Source organism: Anastrepha ludens, chromosome 6, assembly GCF_028408465.1.
Source record: "Anastrepha ludens isolate Willacy chromosome 6, idAnaLude1.1, whole genome shotgun sequence".
Taxonomy (NCBI): domain Eukaryota; kingdom Metazoa; phylum Arthropoda; class Insecta; order Diptera; family Tephritidae; genus Anastrepha; species Anastrepha ludens.
The window spans coordinates 11,650,001-11,671,414 of record NC_071502.1 but is presented as its reverse complement, the minus strand read 5'-3'; the positions used below and the strand labels follow the sequence as shown (position 1 = coordinate 11,671,414).

At 42.9% G+C, this 21,414-nt stretch overlaps 1 protein-coding gene and 1 pseudogene across 1 annotated transcript in view; one reads left to right on the top strand and one right to left on the bottom strand.

The window, feature by feature from the left end:
* Window positions 1-4,021: 4,021 nt before the first annotated feature.
* The window catches only part of LOC128868481 (protein dopey-1 homolog), an 18,216-nt gene continuing 823 nt past the window's right edge, over window positions 4,022-21,414 (top strand). The window contains exons 1-11 of the mRNA XM_054110613.1: window positions 4,022-4,354; window positions 5,401-5,661; window positions 10,027-10,208; window positions 10,285-11,218; window positions 13,740-14,059; window positions 14,123-14,462; window positions 14,532-15,490; window positions 15,556-20,405; window positions 20,474-20,669; window positions 20,739-21,084; window positions 21,152-21,414. The exon at window positions 21,152-21,414 is cut by the window's right edge and continues 823 nt beyond it. Coding sequence (XP_053966588.1) covers window positions 5,509-5,661; window positions 10,027-10,208; window positions 10,285-11,218; window positions 13,740-14,059; window positions 14,123-14,462; window positions 14,532-15,490; window positions 15,556-20,405; window positions 20,474-20,669; window positions 20,739-21,084; window positions 21,152-21,373 — 8,502 coding nt within the window. The 5' untranslated portion in view covers window positions 4,022-4,354; window positions 5,401-5,508 and the 3' untranslated portion in view covers window positions 21,374-21,414. The remainder of the gene's footprint in view (window positions 4,355-5,400; window positions 5,662-10,026; window positions 10,209-10,284; window positions 11,219-13,739; window positions 14,060-14,122; window positions 14,463-14,531; window positions 15,491-15,555; window positions 20,406-20,473; window positions 20,670-20,738; window positions 21,085-21,151) is intronic.
* LOC128868482 (60S ribosomal protein L24-like) lies at window positions 11,977-12,501 on the bottom strand (annotated as a pseudogene).

Below are 21,414 nucleotides of genomic sequence, written 5' to 3'. Positions count from 1 at the left end.
ATAAAAAAGTTTTATTGCGGTGTCCCTCAGAACTCATTACTGGATCAACTAAAATCAAAAAACCAAATTGATTTCATCAGCTAATAAAGTTTCGCAGGTAACAACGTCGATTTTTTTTTTTTTTTTTTTTTTTAATTTTTTAAAGCGCTTTGAAGTCAAAACACCGATTTTTCATAAAAAAAACTTGAAAACTTTGTTGTTTTAAAATATGACAAAATTTAAAAAAAAAAAAAACTCGACGTCATTACCTCGTGAATAAAGTAAAGAAACAAAAAAATAAAATTTGAAAAGAATCGGTGCAGTAGATATGAATCTACAGTGGACACCGACCGTAAAAAAGGCAAGTGTGAGAAAAACGCGTTTAAAGATTTTCGGCAGCGTGAAATCCGGTTGGAGAGGTAGATACTTAATCCTTTGTATCTTTGTTAATTTTACTCTAATGCACTTCAAACTTTCACACAATAATCTTAAGATGTTATAGAATAATTTAAAAAAAAAAAAAAAAAAATTAAAAAAAAAAAAATACCATACCAAACTTTTGTCAGCAATATCCTTCAGAGATGAAAAATACACCAAATCCAAGGCAGTTGTAACAAGTTCTGCTTAGAGCAGGGTAATGCCAAGAAGGGGTTCTAACTACCAAAAGGAGGTACCCAAACTCCACATCGAATAGACGCAACTAGTGCAACAGGTAGTTCCACCTTACGACCTGCTCTGGCTTTAAAACACATAGAGATGCGCTTTGACTGTGTCAATAGACGCACTTAGCCCTCACGGCCTCTACCTCGCGTAATCCACTGGTGCAACCACCTATCACCACAAACGGAGCCTAAAGCCCACCGTCCTACTGTATGGTGCAGAAACTTGGACAACATCCAATGAGGCGTCCTTGAGGGCGGGTTGCCTCCTGATGTCCCCTCTTCAACACCTTCACAACAAACAAGCAAGCAGTTCCTGTGAGGTTGCTACCGCAAGTTTTACCCTTGGAGATACCTGCTTGAGCCAGAGCTGCCAGGCACGTCAGGAGACACCTCCTCAATTACGCCGACGAGATCCAAGACAAAACAAGCAGACATCAACTGGACTAAACAGTGCTTAGACACACAATAAACGACATTCATCGGGAGACCGTCACTTCCCGTAAGCTTCAGATCATAGAATGCCGTAATCGGAGTCCAACCAACAAATGAAGAGCTCCTGCTTTCCCATGTGACCCGCGTAACCTTAGCACTATTACGTTCGGGATATTGTAGCAGGTTAAACTCCTAGCTCTCCAGAATCGACCCCGACATACCAAACATATGTCCGGTATGTGAAGGCACATACACATGACACTAACCACCTTTTCACGTGCACCTTAAAACCTACTCATCTAACACCCTTCTCCCTCTGGACCCCACCTGTCCGAGCAGCAAGTTTCCTGGGCCTACCTTTAGATAAGCTAGACGAAGACGACCGGTGATATACACTGCACTGGCAGGGCGTATATTACTGCTACAACAACAACAATAGGCGTCCTTGAGGTGTTTAAGAGAAAGGTTCTGGGAATGATTTTTGGACTCGTTGGGAAGACCGAGTATCGCTGATGATGAAACAATAAGCTGTACAAGCTTTACGGCTACATAGACTTAGTGAACCGAATAAAGATTCAGCGGCTCCGCTAGCTGATGGTCGCAAAGGAAGAGGAGGAGACGCTGTACCGACAACATAGAAAGTGAGGACGATAGAAGAGATAAGAGTCTTGTGCAAAGTACAACTGTACGTAAGGGCGAACGCTTCAAAACCGGAAAAGCGTAGGCCTAAAGCTTCCAAGATCTCGAACCATGGCTGAAATTTTCGAAGGTAGATTACGTCACCAACTTCGTTGTGGATCATTATCATCCCGCCTGGCATCAGAAAAACGATGACAATCCGGTCAGGGCAATAAATTTCCAGCTGTACTGGAGCCCTTACGTAGGAGTCGCAGTAAAGCTAGCTACCGCCGGTAAGTCAGTTGTTATGCTATTCGTAAGGCCATTCTCGTATTTTGGATTAGACAACATGGAGCCATACTTCATAGCAGCACGTCGTCGAAGTGAGAAACGTTGGATAGCACTATTTACCTGTTTGACTACTGATTTGATAACCAGAGACCTATCAAGCGACACTTGTTTGATGTGTGTTCACAACACTATAAATCACCTGGATACTCCAGTACGTATTCCTTCTGATAACGGCACAGATTTTGTTGGAGCAGATATAGAACTTAAGGAACAGCTGTACGAATTCGAATGTGGCAAGATTGCGGATGTGTTGTCCAAGAAGGAGATGGAATGGATTTTCAATTGCCCTCTTAACCCTCATGCGGGAGGCTGCCAGCAAAGACGAAGCCCAGAGCATCGTCAATTTCCGTTCGCTAACCCATATTCCCTTAGATTCACCTACCGATGGAACCCTCACTCCCAATCACTTCCTTATAGACAAAGCTATTTCCGAGCAGACAAACTACGGGCGATCAGAAAGCATTCGATAAAGGTGTAGCGCCTCCAAAATCGCTTCAGACTTGCCCCGCAGGACCAAGTGGCACCAAGCAGTTTAAGCTCAGGAAGTTGATGCCGTCGTTTTGGTATGTGGCGCCTGCGTTCACCGCTCGAAATGGCTGACGGCACCAGTCAACCGAGTAAACCCAAGTCAGAACAGTGGAAGTGGAGGAGAAGTTCAGTGTGTTTAAGAGGCCTTACATACAAAGTGAAGTTAGATGTTGGTGGCTCTGAGCTGGGCTAGATTCACGGAGGCTGGTATGTTGAGTATTTTTTTATTTTATATGCACATCATTGTGAATGTGAACTCCTGCTTCCGGTTTGCGATCATTGGTAACATTCAAAGAAAACCAATCAGGCTGCTCTCATATATCATCAGACGACATTTGAAATGCGACTTATAGTTTTGCGTAGAATTACTTTCTTGATCGCACCAACAGCAGGAGGATGCACAAAAGCATGAGTAGCAATAAATATTGCCTCACACTAAATATTGTCTAAAATTTATTCGTTTTCCAGCAAGGCGAATTGAATACAGAAAGTGTATATTCTCGGAGCTTGACGTCATAGTGAATCCGGAAGGCGCAATCTTTTATTCCATCCCTCCTGGTTTCCAGGAAGATTTTTCTGGAAATAAAACGTACACAAGTAATAGACTGTTTAATTTACAACTCCTGTGCGACTGTAACATATATTTTTAAGTTTGTTGAACGGTTTAAAATTACCAATTTTCAAACCAAAGGTTTTTCCTTGCCCATTAGATAATAAAGAAATAATTTTTAAATTGAGTTTAATTTCTTAATCTGAGATAACAAGGTTTTACAGCACATTAAATCCAATTTTTTCAAAACCATGACATGTCGCACTATTGGACCCCAGAATCAAGGTCCGCCAATATAAAAGAATGAAAAGTTAAAGTAGGCCAAGGATGATAGAATACTTGGTTGCGTCTTCCGAAATCGCTGTGTCGTAAGAGCTCATGAATAAACAACCAAATGGAAGGGGAATTTTTCGATTGTGAAGAAAGTTACTTGTTTGTGGGATGAATGAAAGAGTAGGCGAAAACAATGAAAACAACCAAACAGAATAAATGATACGCACATGAACACACACTTTTTTGACACGGCGTCTTCCGCATAAAAACGCAAACAAACTGCATTTGAAGCTTTATATTAATTTGTATTTTGTTGTTTAGTTGTTTTTTAGTTTATATTAGTTTAGTTTGTTTAGTTTAAATCATTCATTGAATTTCCACAAACATGTAATTTCGCCTCCTTTTATTTGTTTGATTTGTACTGGAAAAGGAACTGACGTCAGACTTACCAAAATCGCAAAAATTAAAACAGCTGTTTTTTAATGGCGCCACCTACGATACGCAATTCGCCTTGATCGTTTTCCATTTTAATTAACGGTAACATAAAAATAAAACTCCAACTCTGCTACACAACCGAACTGGCAACTTCGGTTAATTACTCGCCAGACTTGGCAGCACTGCCTGCACTTGTCAAATGAACAAATAGCAGATTCAGATTTTTTCACTGTTTTTCACTTCAAAGTTGCGATAATCGTACGCAATTTTTACATTTCTTGCGAAAAAGCGATAATCGAGAACCGCAATTATGTGATAAAATTCAAATATAGATAACATTTAAGGCTCTGGAGCAATATTTTGCCGACAGAAAGGCATTGAAAACATAGAATTAATTGAAAAGTTTGTGGATTTGGCAAACAAAAGAAAGAAAAAGTGAAGTGGAGTGAAAATAAAACTTGAAAGTTGTAAATTGGGTTGGCATTGGCAGATTGGCTGGTGTGTCATCGACAACAACGCAATAGAGGTAACGTAAAGCTACGGTGGAGAAGCACCTACAATAAGTCAGAAGTAGTAACAACCAACGCAATGTATAGAATCCAATATCGAACACAGTGTCCCTTTGTGTAGTTTCTGATTAGCGTGGAAAGGTAAGTGGTGGTTGTGAAGATAATGGTGCTCTTGCTTCTTTGAAAGGCTCAATAACGTAAGGTCACCCATCACCCATTGATTTGGATTGTTCACACAAAGTTACCGATGCAATGTACGGTAGAAACAACTCAAGCAAGAGGCGAGGAAATAAGCGGACAGCAAAATTTAAATACCACAATAGTTTTTAAAAAAATAAACCTACATTAGAAATTGTGGATACATGCACATATATGTATGTACAGAACACAAAACGACACGAAGTAAATAAACAATTGCTCGTTTGTGTGGAATTAGATTCGCAATAATTGAATGAACACATTGGTTTGGTTCGTTGCTCGAGTGACTGCTCGACGCTGCCTTTCGTACCATATGTGATCGTTGCTAAATTATTGCTTGACTAGTGGAATTATGCGGCAATAGGGGGGCAGATGTATATACAAATTTCATTTTCGCAAAACGACAGTTGCAAAACAAAAAAGATTACGGCGAGTCTAATCGACAAAGAAAATCTGTTGTAAGCAATGTATAAAATATCCAAAACATTTTAACTGGCAAACTTTTTCAAAGCATACATAATAATGTTGCGAAGAGCGAAAATATTACTGCCACATCAAAGTGTTATTATATTGGAATGCTTTCTTACACACTCCGCGCAACAAGTGTTCCTTGCCATGTAAGATTGCTGTGGACAGAGTTCAATGCCAATCGATTTTCCTGCTTATTATATTTTTATCAAATTGATGTGGAATCACAGCTGTGACGTTCTCAGAATAGAAATTTAAAAATGCCACATTGCCTGGAGATACTTTGTAAAATCATCATGAAAGTTGTTTATCAAAACCTAAGATTGCATTCAATTACAAATTATTGATATATGCACGTATGTATTGTATTGTATAATTAATTGCGATTACTTTACAGGTCTAACAGCATATAAAAGGGCGTCATCATATAAAGGGTCGTCTCAATTCAGTTCATTAGAAATTTTAAAATAAATATTTGGAGGGGAAATAAAACGAACACATCAAAATGGATACAGCTGATGCTTTGATGGAGGAGAAAAAACTACTGGCGGAAACTAAGTATCGTAATTATATGTCAAATATTGATAAAGCATTGCGCAACTTTGAATATTCGAGCGAGTGGGCTGACCTGATATCGGCGCTTGGAAAGCTTAGCAAGGTATGCAGCAATAGCGGTTGTAATTTTTTTTTAGTTAAGCGTCATATGGCATACTTAAGTATTTATATATGTAAGTAGATTAATGAAATCATAGCAAACAATTCCCGATACTTTGCAAATGTTTGTTTGCGTGACAATTTATGTCAGATATTGAGTTTATTGAATAAACATTACAGTTGACAATTAGTAATTGACTCATGCCCAACTATTTATGTACACATAGATAACACATTGCAAAGAAGATAACGCGCTAGGTGCTTCCTGAAACCAAGTAATTAATTTTATGACTCCTCGACTGCTTGGTGATAAATTTCTTGAGACCATTGTTCGTGTAGCGAATAATTAATACATATTTTTTACGGAATAACTTGAAGCTGATTGTTGTATTAAAGAGAGATGTGAAAAAGTAAACAAAAAAAAAATTAACAGTTAATAAAGCTGATTTCTGCGCTATCAGCAGAATTTATTTTGAATGACTGCATAGCACACGAAAACTTTTACAGAAACGATTAGTGAGTGGGTGCTTACATCAAATGAATGCTGAAGATAACTTTATGACGTTTAGTGAATGAAAAAATTGAAAATATTTGTAACATGAAAATAAAATTTCATGGACAATTTTGCTGAGTGATATGTACTACATACATATATGTATATATAATTGGCGTACACATTTTTAGTGTGTTTGGCTCAGCTCCTCCTCTTATTTTTAATGTGTGTCTTGATGTTGTTCCACAAATAAAGGGGCCTACAGTTTTCAGCCGACTCCGAACCGCAAATGGTTTTTTATGAGGAGCTATTTCATGGCAGAAATACACTCGAAGGTTTGCCATTATCTGATGAGGGGCTATCGCTATTAGAAAAAACTATATTTTGGTGTTTAATGCGCGGAAATTCAAACCTACATTCTTCCGAATGTTAGTCACATACCAACCCATTCGGCTACGGCAGCTGTATAAGATATAAGTAAAGGGTTTTCCAATAAGAGTTGTTATTTTGATATTCAATCAATGGTTTCGTTGCTTCTTGTTGAAAATAAACGTTGACGTTGTCCAGATCAATACCATCCAATTCTGGCCATAAAAAATCTTTAAGGGTACCCGGTGGTCTAGAGCACGAAAATTTCACCTATTTTCACGATTTTTGTTTTTGCCATTAAAAATTTAAAAAACAATGGCCCCTATTATGAGTTATATTCGATCTTCGATATTCGCTGGTTGTCGAAGATCGAAAATCGAATGTCAATTTGGTATTATGAGCGGTGCAACCCTATCGAAATTTTCGTTGTTTACCGAATTTAGAGTCGAATGCAATTTTGCTTTCGATCGTGTAGCGTATAGTGGGAAAACTTGTTAAAGTGTAAGTTGTTTGCGATTATTTATGGTTTTATAGTAACCAAATAATAAATATATACTAATTTTGTTAATATTATGCAGGGCGAAAGTCGTGAGTACCAAACAACAATTAGAAAGGCGAATCCACAATTCGCAAAAGGGATTTGCATCAAACTTCAAGCAGCAAACAAATGGGAGGAATTTACAACGGAGCTGAATTGCTTGGGACCACCAGTGAGAACGGCAGCAAAATGGATTAAGCTTAATAACGGTTTTTTTTTTGTGATGTTTATAGAAATACATTTTCATATTTTTTTCGAATGACGAATAATTGAATAAAGAAAATTTATAACAAAAATAAAACAGAAAGTGTGGTGTAAAGGTTTATATTTGATACTTTTTAGATTTTTCTATAATATTCTCAAAATTTCATTTCTTATGTTTTCTAATTCTCCGTTATTTGACTCCACTTCAATATCTTCAGCATCATCGTACACATTGGGTTGAGCAAGTCCTAGCATACCTTCATTACCAATACTCAATTGGTACGATCCCTGAGCACAAACTCGCAGAACTGTGGCTAGCTTTAAAATATTTGGAATCAATTTGGCTCGGGTGCACTGCTGCAACTGGTTTTCTGTACTGGACAGTAGGTTCACAAACGGCTCTTTAGATAATCTAAAGTTCTTTAAAAATCTGTAAGGAAATTTCTGTAATATTAAGTACGTCAACACATTTTGAAAGCTCTAAATTTACTCAGTGGAAGCCATTTCTAGGTGGTTGGATGCGTCCCTCAACTGTTTCCTACTTCTAGCTAGTTCCACTAATCTTTCATCGTCCGATGAATCGTCGAACCACAACTCCGTTGTACTCATTTTCACAAAAAATACTTTTTCTACCTTTTAAAAATAATGTTAGCAAAGAATTTCAACACAATCGGTTTTTCTTTTATTTTGATTTGCTGTATCAGCTGAGAAAAAATTATCTATTGTAAATGCGTCGAGCGATCGAAATTCACAATAGTCCTATTCTTCAACGAATGAGCACCATAATACCAAATGAAAATTCGTTCGATCAGCACTTTCGACTACAGTCGAAGATCGAATGTTGCTCATAATAGGGGCCAATGTTTCAACTTTTCGGGCTTATTAGTACGTTTATTGAGCATGCAAAAAAACTTTTTATTACTTTTGAAACAATATTATTATAAAAATGCCGCTGAAGATGACCCTCTCGGAAAATCGAACCCGGACGGCGTAGATGATTTCGAGACTTCTACTCATCTGAAACACAAAATTCTAGAAGATTCTTAATCAGAAAGAGTGCAGTTATGGTCGGAACTAGAACAAATCGAAAAAATGAAAAATTGACAAAATGGCGCACTTTTGAAAAAAAGGTTCGTAAAATCGGGTTTTTTTTTCACTTTTTAGTTAAAAAAATAGGAAATTAATATATTTAAATAAAATTATGATTCTAGTTTCGACGATAGCGATACATGTTGTGAACAACATATCCGAATTTTTTTTCACTTTTTAGTTAAAAAAATAGGAAATTATATTATTTAAATAAAATTATGATTCTAGTTTCGACGATAGCGATACATGTTGTGAACAACATATCCGAATTTCAAGTGATTCGGTTGAATAGTTTTTTTGTTTTCATCCCCGCCGTGCCGAAAAAGTCGTTTCAAGATAAATGAGTTTTAAGTTTGAGGGACAGAAGCGCGCGGACTGCTCTCTACCTACTTGAAAATTTCACAGTATATCTATACTTTCGAAATATCGAAAAAAAAATCGATTCTTTGAAATTTCTAGACCACGGGGTCCCCTTAATCATCTCTCGATACCGCAATCCATTCACCGTAACTGTTGCTCCAGCTTCATTTTCGAAAAAGTAAGGTCTAATGACTCCGCCGGACCATAAACCGCACCAAACAGTCACACGTTGAGGATAGAGAGGCTTTTCAACAATAACTCTTGGATTTTCTGAGCCCCAGAACCGACAATTTGGCTTGTTGACGAAGCCACCGACGTGGAAATGGGCCTCATCACTCGAGATGATTTTTCGTTGGAATTCCGGATCATTTTCATGCATTTCAATGACCCAATCAGCAAAGACACGAGTTGTTGATGATCGGCCGGCTTGAGTTCTTGTGTTAACTGGACTTTATGAGCTTTAAGACCTCGTTTCCACGACAGTCGGTTCTACGTTACCGAAACGACCCGGATTTATATCCGGCCAAGGACTGTCACTTCAGCAGCATTCCCCGTATGTAAGTATGGGAATGTTTATGCTGCTACAACAACAACAACTTTAAGACCTAAATCGTTCTATTTTTTTAATGGCGTAGTTTCTATCAAAGGGTGACAGCTTCAAAAGTGACATCTACCGAAATAGCGGGCTATTCAAAACAAAATAACACCTGTTATTGGAAACCCCTTTACAATGCCAAATCATTTATATTGTTTAAGACTTGATAAAAATTAGCTTTGTTTAGGTTTAAGAATCCTTTTAGCGGATCATATCAGCGCTGGTTTACTTAAATTACGTATTTGTTTTAATTTCGGTTTGAAAATCTGCCCAAATTAGTTACGCTTATTTCACTGGGCGCCAATGAGGTCCCAATTTTATTTTATCAGCTTACATTTTTATTTGCTTGCTTTTGTTGTCTACCACTCCTGCCATTAGCACATCCATTTACATCCATTCCTTTGTTATCGGTCTATATTTGCGACTTTAAGAAAAACGACGACCTGATAAGTGTATAAAAATCAGGAAAGAAGTCAAATGTCAGAAAAGTACTTTTACCCAACACTCATCCACACATACACACGCACACCATACACACATGCATATGCAATAAAACGCACACACGCCAAGCGTTTGCTGATAAAAGTATATGTCCGCTTTAAATGACTATTTTCTTTCTTTTTTTTTTTTTTGAACAATTTACGCTTTTTGTTTTATAATTTTGTAAATAACTCTGCAATGTTTATCGTTCACTTCACTTAGTTCAATTTTTCCTTTGCAGGCCATATCCAGCAATACACAATATCAGGTGATACCGCGACGCATAAAAATCTCCAAACGTTTGGCGCAATGCATGCATCCAGCACTGCCATCTGGAGTGCATTTAAAGGCGCTGGAGACGTACGATGTCATCTTCAGCAAAACTGGTGCAGAGCGTTTGGCGCAAGAGCTCTTCATCTACAGGTTCGTGTGTTATATTTTTTGGTACCTTTCGCCTCGTGATTATTCTCACTCTGCCACACTTTCTCAAACCTTTCAGCGCCGGCCTCTTTCCGCTACTTGGCTATGCAGCAATGAATGTGCGTCCCGCATTGTTGGGCATTTACGAGACCTACTTTGTGCCACTGGGTGATAAATTGCGTCCAGCACTGAGTGGCTTTCTTAGCGGCGTGCTGCCTGGCTATGAGAATGGTTTGGATCACTTCGATCGCACTAACTTACTATTGACACAAGTTTGCACCGCCGTCAATCCTACACACTTCTACTCAGTGCTCTGGGAATGTATGGCTACAAATGCCTCCATTCGCTTGCCTGCTGTCACCTATCTACTGGAGCATTTCAACAAGCGTCTGAGCATGCAGGAGCAAGTATTTATTATGGGACACAATCGCGACATTATGATGTCGGGTTTGTGTGCTTGTCTCAATGACAGCGTGATTTTAGTGCAACGCAATACACTCGAATTTTTGTTACTCGGATTTCCCATGCATACCATCTACTTAACCGAATCTGATCTAATTAAATTGGTCACAAACGGTTTGAATACTATTTTGCGACGCGATATGTCATTGAATAGGCGTTTGTATTCGTGGTTGCTGGGCAGCGAAGTGGCAAAGAACTCACCGACATATGACACAACATCTTTAGATGGTGCACCAGCCGAGACGGAAACGTATTTTGAAAAGCATTCAAAATACATTGTAATACAATCTCTGATTTGTACATTGAAATTCAGCTTGGAGAGCACACCTGTGGATTTGAAGCCTTATCGCATTATGGTTTCACTGCTGGACAAAGCTGAAATTGGCAGTGCAGTGTTGGATCATGTGCTGTGCGACATTATACGCACCATGTCGCTATCGAGCAGCAGTAATGTGGAGGTGGTAAAGTCCGCTAATCTGCTTTTTGCCACATTCGATCCGGCGTATATTTGGAGTTTTATGACCACCATGTATGACAAGTCCTGCAAGAAGGTGAGTGAAGCAGAGCAAGATATTACATTTGTATACCTTTTTCCACTAGAACAACTGATATTACCAAAATGCAAAAAATACTTCAACATACTTAGTCTGGCCATAAATTCTGTGGCAAATTTTACAATGCATACGGCGAGAAAAAATTCGCAGAAAAAAGTTCGATTATTTTTGCTTTTGTTCCTATGCCTTATCGACTCATAAATTATACTCAGTTTCGTGGCAAATTTCGCTTGTTAGTAAGGGAATGGAGAGCTAAGGAAAATCGCATTGCAGTGATTGCCTTACAAAAGTGTGTTAATAGTGCAAGTGAGATTTACGAATTGCTGAAAAAACTTAATATTTCGAGAAGGTTTGCTTTCCACACAATAACAGAAGTAACAACCAGAAAAATAAGTGGCAGTCCTCGCATGCTTCGAACCAGTGCAGCCATAAAAGCCGTTTGAGAAAGAATTCGCAAAAATTCCCTTAGAAAACAGAAAATCATGCCCAGGGAAATGAATGTATCGACCAAATCCATGTCAAATCTAATTAGAGATGATCTCCACATGAAAGCCTTCCGTCGCTCAACTGGTCATCTTTGGACAACGCGCCCGAAGAAAATTAGACTCGACAGATGCAAGCAGATTCTTCGGTGGCACGCGGTAAAAGGCCATGAAAATATTCTTATCACAGATGCGGTAATTTTCACTGTTGAAGAAGTTTTTAATAAGTAAAACGACAAAATCGATGACAAAGTAAAAGGACGTCTAATTTATACTTCCTCAATACAATTAAATTATCTTATTTTAACCCCAAATGCGTTCACAGACCACAAAAAAATGCTACCGATATTGCAAAGCAAATCGCCTCGGCATCAGCACTAATTTATCGCTTGCCCCCAACACGGGGCGCAGATTTCTGCTTCACTTTGGCGGTCTTCTGCTTGGATGCAGCCTTAACCTTGGTCTGAGCGGGCTGTGTGGTCTTCTTTGCAACCTTAGCAGCACGCTTTTACTCCTTGACGGCTTAAATAGCCTGCTCGCGTTGGGCCTTTGCGTACTTCGGGTTTCATGTTACGTATAGCCATGATTTCGGCAAGCGAAGCACCGACGATGGCACGCTGGGTACCCTTGCAGTGCTTACGGCGATACAACACAATCCAGGTAACCTTACGCGGATTGCGCTGGGTCAAGTAGGAGCGTTCGCATTTCTTGTCGAGGAAAATGAAGGTCTTTCCGTCAATTTTGACTATGGTCAGGGTAGATTTGGTACCCACTGAATGAACACAATCCGATTTTCATCTTGCTGTTGTTGTCAGTAGAAACATTCCCTTTGCAGCCGCTGCTGCGTTACCGGAACGACTCGGGTTTTTTTCGACCAAGGGCTGCCTCCCCCCCCCAGTAAACTAGCCCTGTCTAGTGAACCGTTTATCATTATCACAAAATCGACGCTATAACTTCTAAAGACGCAAAAAATGTTGTTCCAAGGGTGACCATCCAGCCGTCATAAAGGTTTGGTAGGGACTGTCTTGTAAGTGTACCAGGAGGAAAGCATGGTGAAGCAGTAGGGCAGTACTCTCGTCCTGGAAGTCCAGACCTGAATCCATTGGACTACAGTTTATGGTCAGAATTGGAAAACAACGGCCTGTCGAATACCTCACAGAAATTTGGAGAGTCTCAAACAATCTTTGGTTCGAGCAGCGGCGTCTATATCCATGGAAACCGTGCGTGCTGCAATAGCTGAATGGCCTAATCGTTTGAAGGCTTGTGTAAAAGCAAAGGGCGACCATTTCGAATGAAAATTAATTTTTTTTTTACTATATTTATTTATGTTTGGCCGAGCTCCTCCTCCTATTTGTGGTGTGCGTCTTCATATTGTTCCACAAATAGAGGAGCCTACAGTTTCAAGCCGATTCCGAACGGCAGATATTTTTTATGAGGAGCTTTTTGATGGCAAAAATACACTCATAGTCTTGCCATTGCCTGCCGAGGAGCGATCTCTATTAGAATTTTTTTTTTTTTTGGTGCTTCGCCGAGATTCGAACCTACGTTCTCTCTGAATTCCGAATGGTAGTCACGCACAAACCAATTCGACTACTGCGGCCGCCGTAACTGAAACTAAGTTCATTAAAAAAAGTGTTATAAAGGGTGGTTAAATTTCAAGGGCCGATGTTGAATATGAACCACACTTAAACGTCAACGACACCGTTGGACTTCTTTCTTTGGGCATACCAATATTATCATAATAAAGAGAAATGACAATAATTTCTTAAAAAAAAAATTATTTTATTCAAAATCAAAACCGGCCCTTGAAACTTAACCACCCTTTACTTCCTCATCTATAACGGACAAAACTTGTAACAGAACTTATGGCAGGACTAAGTAATTTCTTACAAACAATAAAGAATTTGTGTATTTAGAAGAGGTTCCAAAAGAAAAGTTTTAAATCCAATTCTTTTTCGAAAATTCATACCAAGAACTCTTTTTGAACTAAAAAAAAAAAACAATATATTCAAAACTAATTATCAAATTTGTTTCAGTCCAACAAAGCTATGAACCGCTCACAATCCAGAGGTAGATTATCCCGCAGCATCTCGCGCAGCAGCACTGAAACCAAGTTTCAATGTGAAGTCGGCTCAGGAGATCCGAGTCTGGTAGAAATATGTTACCTCACTGAATTCCTTTTGGAAACCATCTCCTTGGAAATGTACAACGAGACGACGCGTATTTATTTGCCAAAAGTATTTCTAGCTATCACGCAGATGCTCACCATACATCTGGATAATATAAGCAGCGATGAAATAACCGCTTCCTTAAAGCTGTGCATGAAAATCGTTTCCCGTGTGCAGCCCATGATTACGTAAGGGCTGTTTTTTGGTTTTTTTGTTTCAAATATTTAATTATAAAATGTTTGCTCTTTTAGTAGCCCCATTAAGTTGCTTCCGCGTGCCAATCACGGCTATTACTCGTCCTCGGATGAGAAGGGCGGCAGCGCCAACAAGGGCGTGCTTAAGAATACATCGATCGCGCAGGTTGCAGGCGCTATGTTTGCACTAGAGAAGAGCAAATCTGATTCCAAGCTAAATCATTTTTCGGGTGACGATAGCAGCATGTCGCATGGCAAAAATAAAGAAGGTTCCGTGCACAGCGCATACACCGAACCGCCCATGCGACGCTCCAACTCTAATCAGCACATGGAACGCAAAAGTCCTAAGAAGAAGAAGGCCAAATCGACATCGAAGTTGTCGGAATTAGACAAAGAGGTATTTTAGTGCATATTTGAATGTTTAAATAGAGTTGTTGAAATATTTTAATGCAAAAACATTTTACAGATCTGTCCCGACACTGGCCAAATCATCGAACCACAATCATCTTCAGACTTGGACACGCCGCTAAGCATTAAAAAATTGAAATCCAAAGCAAAAACGCCATATATGCGCATGCGCACCAGTCCCAAGAAGACGCGCCCCAAGGACATTGCACTTTCGGGGCCCAAATCGCTAGATCCAGCAATACTTAAAACCACCGACGAAACAGATGACATGCCGAAGAGCGCACCCGCCACCGAGCAATTGTCGAAGGAACGTGAGGAAGAATTGATTTTTGATTATAACGAAGTGAACGCCAACAATGAAGAAGAGTTCACGATTTTGGAGAAATGCATACGTCAATACGAAATCTTTTTCGAACTCTATCTAACGCGTCATGTGCTACAGATCAGACAAGCGACTGCTGTAGATGAAGAAAAATGTCGCATCAAAGTCGAAGTTGAACGCGATCAGCCGCTCAGTGTGGAGCATATTTTCCAGAACGAACAGATATATGAGGACCTAAGCCCAGAGCGCTTGTTAGAAATCGAACGATTGTTCGACACATTGCGCGTGAATATAATGAGTCGTTCCAAGCAGCTGCACAGTTTGCTCAATCGCTCATTGGGCCACTCGGTTAACGCATCCACGGCCACCGACTCGACTACCAGCGACGCCAGTGATGACGGCGATGAGTCGCAAGATGCAAGTGTTTTGCAAAAATGCGATGACCGAACCGAACGACGCATTCAAGCGCTCATGGACTTACGTTTATCGAATAGCCTGCGTAACGCGATCAAATTGGCTGCCAATTTGTTAGTGGAAATGTCAACATTCCCCAATTGCAATAAGAATATTGTGCTGGACAAGACTGACAAGGACATACCGAGTTGGCTCAAGGTGTTGTGCCTCGCAGCGGCATACACGCAAAGCGACAAAGAATTGCAACTGTCCACAATTACAACGCTCTTCGATTTGATCAGGTACGTATAGAAGGAATTGGTAGTAGAATTGAATGGCACTAATGTCGCTTTTTATCTGTCCATAGCCTCTTGAAGTCGCAAATTGAGCACACAACCAGTCCTGGCGTCACTTTTGTGGTGATGCTGCCTCTGCTCAAATTCGGCCACGTGAATTACATTGAACACAAGACGCGCATCTTCCAGCTGGTCATCTCAGTGCTGTGGAACTACTTGGGTGAGGCGGGCATCGATCCGGCACAGATAACAGCATTGCTCTATCAGCTGCACAATTGTCTGGAAAGCGGCCTGGTCGAAACCACCATCGGCAATCGCATGTATGCGCACAGTATGCACCAACAATTCGCTGCCGCCGACGCCTTGGCAGCCACCGGCTGGGGTGAGCAATACAGCAGCTTGCTGCCCCAAACTGCGTTGCGTAATTACCGCTACGACCGTGCACGCGATGTACAGTTGGTGTGTGCCTCACCAGCGCGTCCAGTATCACGGGCCGCCATTGAACAACTAAAGGAAAGCGAATCGAAGAGTTTTCGCAAATTCGAATTGCTCTGGCATTTGGGACGCGATAAGCAGCCATCAAAGGGCTTCGAGAAGACGCTGTTAAAGGTGCTAGATACACTGGCGCTGCCGCAATATATGTCCGTACGCACTTGCGTCACCAAATGGCTACAGTCCGCACTGCTGCGCGGCGATTTGCCACGCCTCATTAAGCCGCTGTACAAGATACTGCTTGGCCCACAGACGAAACGTATCAGCGTAATGCATCTGCATTTGCTGCAGCAGGAGCACGGCGAAGAGGGCGCAGGGCGTTCGAAGGCGGGCGATAATCAACAACAAGGCGGTAACAAAGGCGACAGTTGTCTGGAGCGTGATGTGTACGCCATTAGCTCGGAATATGGAAACATAAAGTATCACATGGACACGTCGAGCAGCAAGAAGCGGAGCCCCATACGAAGTTTTCACAAAAAAATATTCGGCGTTACTTTGAGCAGCAAAAATAAGACATCAAATTTTGTAAGCGACAAAACACTCCCACAAACCATTGCTGCAACTGAAGCGCCGGACGCAACCATAGGGCTAATAGTCAATCCCTTAGACAATTCGCCGGACTTTGATGACGAAGGTGACATTGAGACAGAGTGCGAAATGCGGGAAATGTCGCTGAAAAACGACTCACAGTCCATGGCAAAAGCAACCGAACAGTCACAAAGTGTGAAAGCCACAGAGCAGGAGCAGCAAAACGACGAGGTGGCCCCGGAGGATGACGATGACAAGGAAGAGTTGGATGCGCACGACTTCGAACGCGACTTCACAGATGATTCCGAGAGCAGCATGTTCGATTCGGAGTCGGAGAATCGCGAAACGAGCGTTGAAAAGGATGACAGCTTGACGATAAGCTCCAGTACTGGCGCCGGAAATGGCACCGCTGCAGTCGGCGGCAATCTCAAGCGTTTCGTGGGCGATTGCGAGCGCGTAACAGAGCTGCTTTCGCAACACGAGCGCACGAAGAATCGCAAAACTTACAGACTAACACGCGAAAAAACGCCTGGTGATTCAAGTTTGGCTTCCGTCAATTCAACAACAGACGAACAATCCTCGCTAGGTCCTCAGGGTCAAAATTGTGTACTCGACGACTCTGCGCATGCTGCCGATGAATATTTCAATGCCGCAAGCAATGCGAGCGGCAGCGAAGTAGCAGCAGTGGAGACGATTGTCAAAGATTTGGTGGAGCAAGTACAGGCGCCGCCAGGTGATGCCTCGCAACATCGGGACGAAGAAACGCATAAGCATAAACCACAACGCGCGCAGGGCACGACAAAGTTGCACAAAAAGAAGCACGCGGCCGTCAAAAAATCACCTGGCAGTGGGGACAAGAAACGCATGAGCTGCCTTTCGAAAACCTCCACTGATAGCAACAACAGTTACTCTGGTTTGGCTGAACCGCATAGCTTACAGGAGGAGCACATCGCCTGCAATTCGCTGCAAAGCGACGATGACGATGACGAATTGTATGAATCGCGCTCACAATCCAACTCGCTCACGACTGCTTCCACAATCAATGTTGAAGATAAACGACGCACTCTGAGCCTGGAGACAAGTCAAAAGCCCAACAACCAGAAATCCGAATGGGGGCTCACTCAGGAAACGCTGGAGAAAAGCAAGCAGAATTTACAAATACTGCGACAAAATGCAGCCGCGCAGCAGCAACAGAACGGCGTTGGCGACGCCAGCAGCAAACGCTCTTCTATGAAAAGTGGCAATTCCAGCATAAGCGTAGGTGATGCATCCGCGCGTCTAGCCGCGGACCAGATGCCCTGCTATTACCAACACATGCTCATCTACGCAGGTGGCGCCTACGACACCAAGCAAACGCTCTATGCGTTCCAAACGCTGCGCAATATTATCACTTGTGACACGCGCACTTTCCTCTGCCTATCGATCACCACTTCGGTCGCTAGTGGCACGCTGAAGCAGCTGCTTATACGACATCGCAAATGCATGCAGGGCAAAGGTTTCAACGGCAGCATCAGCAATACAGACTATGCGCAGAGCTATCGCGCTTGCATGCATCTGGAGGTGCTTGTGACCATTTGTCTTTACTACGCGCGCGGTTTCTTCCACCATGAAGCGCGCTATGCGGACAGTGCGGCAAATGCGCCCGGCGCCGAAGACGTGATGGGCAACTGCCGCGTGCAGCTCGAGAGCGTTGAGCTGCTGTCGCTAATATGCGCCGAGCTGATCGACATTGTGCGCGGCATGGGCAAAGGACTCGCCTGCTACATCGCCGATTTGATGGCACGTTGCAAGCTACAGAAGGTTATACTGCACTGCCTCAATTCCTCGGTGAGCATATTCAACGGGCAACAGCGGCAGCAGCGGCAATACGCCGACTCTCTGCCAGCACGCATTCTCAACTTCAATAATCCACTGGACGATCAATTGCACGCTGAATCGTTGCAGCTGCAGCTACTGCGCCTGCTCATGTCTGTGATAAAACTCGAATATGAGGTGCAGCTGTTGAAACAGGAGGGCAACGGCGCAAATGTGAATGGCGCGGCCAGCGGGAAAGAGGACTCCTCGGGTAATATATCGCCAACGCGTCTCTCCAACTTTGCCGGCGATGCAAGCGCCACCAATGTGAAATACTTGCCCAACTGTCTGATAAGCCAACAGCCAATGTTCTTGGCAGCGGTTTTGAGTGCACTGCAGAATGAACAGCTACGTCATCTGCATCGTAACTGGACCGATCTAGTGACTGCGTCACTGAATTGCTTCAGCTGCGGATCGCTCACAAACATTGTGATTAGTGTCGTGCATCAGCTTTGCCACAACATCGACCGCATTGCCAAGCTGACACTGAAGGAGCAGAGTGGCTTCCCGCCCGACTATGTCGTCTCACAGCTCGAAGCCATCACTATTCTCTGCCACTACTGCCTACTCGACAACACACAACAGACTACGCTCTCACACCTTTTCAACCAGGCCTACCCACAAACCAGTGTTTCGGCGCAGAGCTCGAATACCGGACAGTTGCTCAACAGTATTGTGCATTCATTCCTCTCTAGCGCTGCTGCCGCCGCCGCCGCCACATCGCAATCATCCGAAGCGCAGGCGCCACGAAACCCGCAATTGCTGGCTGCGCGCAATGCAGTGCTCTCGCATCTCTCGCGAATCGTCACAAGCGTTGCTGCTGTCTGGGACAGCGAATTGGGTCAGGTGCGCCCGGTGAAGCAACAATTGATGGAATTCCTCTCACCGGTATCGCTGCATCACGGTGCTAACTTCCTAGCGGCCGTGGCAGTTACTTGGCAAGAGCGCGGAGAAGCGCACATCAAGCGCGCAAAGCCACTTTCTATGCTCAGCATTACCGAACAGTATCAGCGCAATTCGGCGCCACAAGCATGCGCGGAGCAGCTCAGCCTCGTAACGCTCGTCTCCAGCATACGTGTGATGCCCATGGACTCATTTGTGCAAACGCTGCACCAGGTAGTGCGCAACCCACCACCCATACACCGCCCGCCCGTGCAGCTCACCATCGAAGTGAGCGCACTGGAGCTATTCTACTTTTACATGAAATCGGCGCCCGCGCCACAGCTTGGCGATTCGTGGAGCTCTCTATTAGCCTTGCTGCGCGATGGCCTCAGCTTGTCGCCACCAGCACAATTTGTGTTGCTCATGTTGCTCAATGAATTTGTACAGCGCTGCCCGCAAATGCCATTCCCTGACAAAAAGGATATACGCGATTTGCATGATGTGACCGCGCGGCTAGTCGATTCGCTGTCAAATGTGGCCGGTTCTTGTCTGGAACAAACCACTTGGCTGCGCCGCAATCTCGCTGTCAAAGAGGACATTGCACCTGCGCGCTCTGAAGGAAGCGTGCGCGATAGCATTGGCGGCCAACAGCAACAATATGCGGTACAAGCGCAGAGCGTGTTGGCGGCTACGTTGGCTAATCTGCTAGATGTGGCGTACGGCTCTCAGGAGAAGGACAAGGTGGTGAATATTATCACGACGCTGCTGTACAACATCACGCCGTATTTGAAGAATCACACAGCGCGCAATGTACCTTCCTTCTATGCAAGCTCCAGTCTGCTAGCCAGCCTCAGCGGCTATCAGTACACGCGCAAGGCATGGCGCAAGGATATGCTGGATTTGCTGCTCGACAACTCCTTCTTCCAGTTAGACATTTCCTGCCTGCCCTTCTGGAAGCAAATAATGGACAGTCTGATGACATATGACAACACAACATTCCGCGAGTTGATGAGTCGGGTTTCGCTCACGCAAACCGGCAGTTTGAATATTTTTACGTCGCGCGAACAGGAGTACGAACAGCGCGCCATGCTGCTGAAGCGTTTGGCATTTGTGATATTCTGCAGTGAATTCGATCAGTACCACAAGTATATGCCCGAGATACAAGGTGGGTATATCCTTTAATGCATTGTTTTGTTGTTTCATTTTCATTGCAATGTCTTATTTATGCCGCAGAACAACTCGCCAACAGCTTGCGCCTACTTTCCATGATACCCTCCGTGCAGGCGGCCGTTTTTCTTTGCTTCCGCGTGCTCTTGCTGCGCATGTCTGCCGATCATGTGACTTCGTTATGGCCCATCATCATCGCCGAAATGGTGCATGTATTTTTGGCTATGGAGCAGGAATTGAAGTCCGACAGTGAAGACTTGAGGTGAGCTGTTACTGCCGTTTCAATTTAATACATATACCCATATTCGTTCTCATTTCATGCGCTCTACAGTCAACAAATGCGTTTACTATCTGGCATGGATATTTCGTGGTCATCGAACTCCTCTGGCAATGGTTTGAGTTCGCAAAATCAAGTAACACACTGGCGTTCGGTGCAACTGGAGGCATCTAAACTGCTCGAACTGGGCTGTGTGCTACCTGCCACGAATTTGCCACACTTCCAAATGTATCGCTGGGCCTTTGTCGGCACCGAATTCGATGTGCATGAAGAGGTGCCAATTATGAATGGCAGCACCGATGACCAGACAGTCACTGCTACGCTGCCAACGACAATCTATGTGCCACATATACGTCGCATTGGACGTCTAATGGACATGAAATATGCGGTGCACTCGCCGGTAAGCTAGCAATGATGTCTCTTAACAACATTTCCTATTTGCTTTTGTTCATCTGTTGTTTTCGCAGACCAACAATATGAAGCGTGGCCGACATTTGATGCTCACCTGCCAGCAAATCAATTCGCTGCAGGATTTATACGGTTTCTTTTCAACACTTAGCGTCAATTGCCCCAATCCACATAATCATGCTGACATCGACAAAGAGGTGGCCAGCTGCTTGGCCGAAATTGAAGATGTGCTAGCTAAGGATTTCCTTGAGAAGATGCAAACGAGCACAACGCCTAGGTGAAAATTAGTTACTACGATACGAGAAGTCGCTGGCGAATTGGA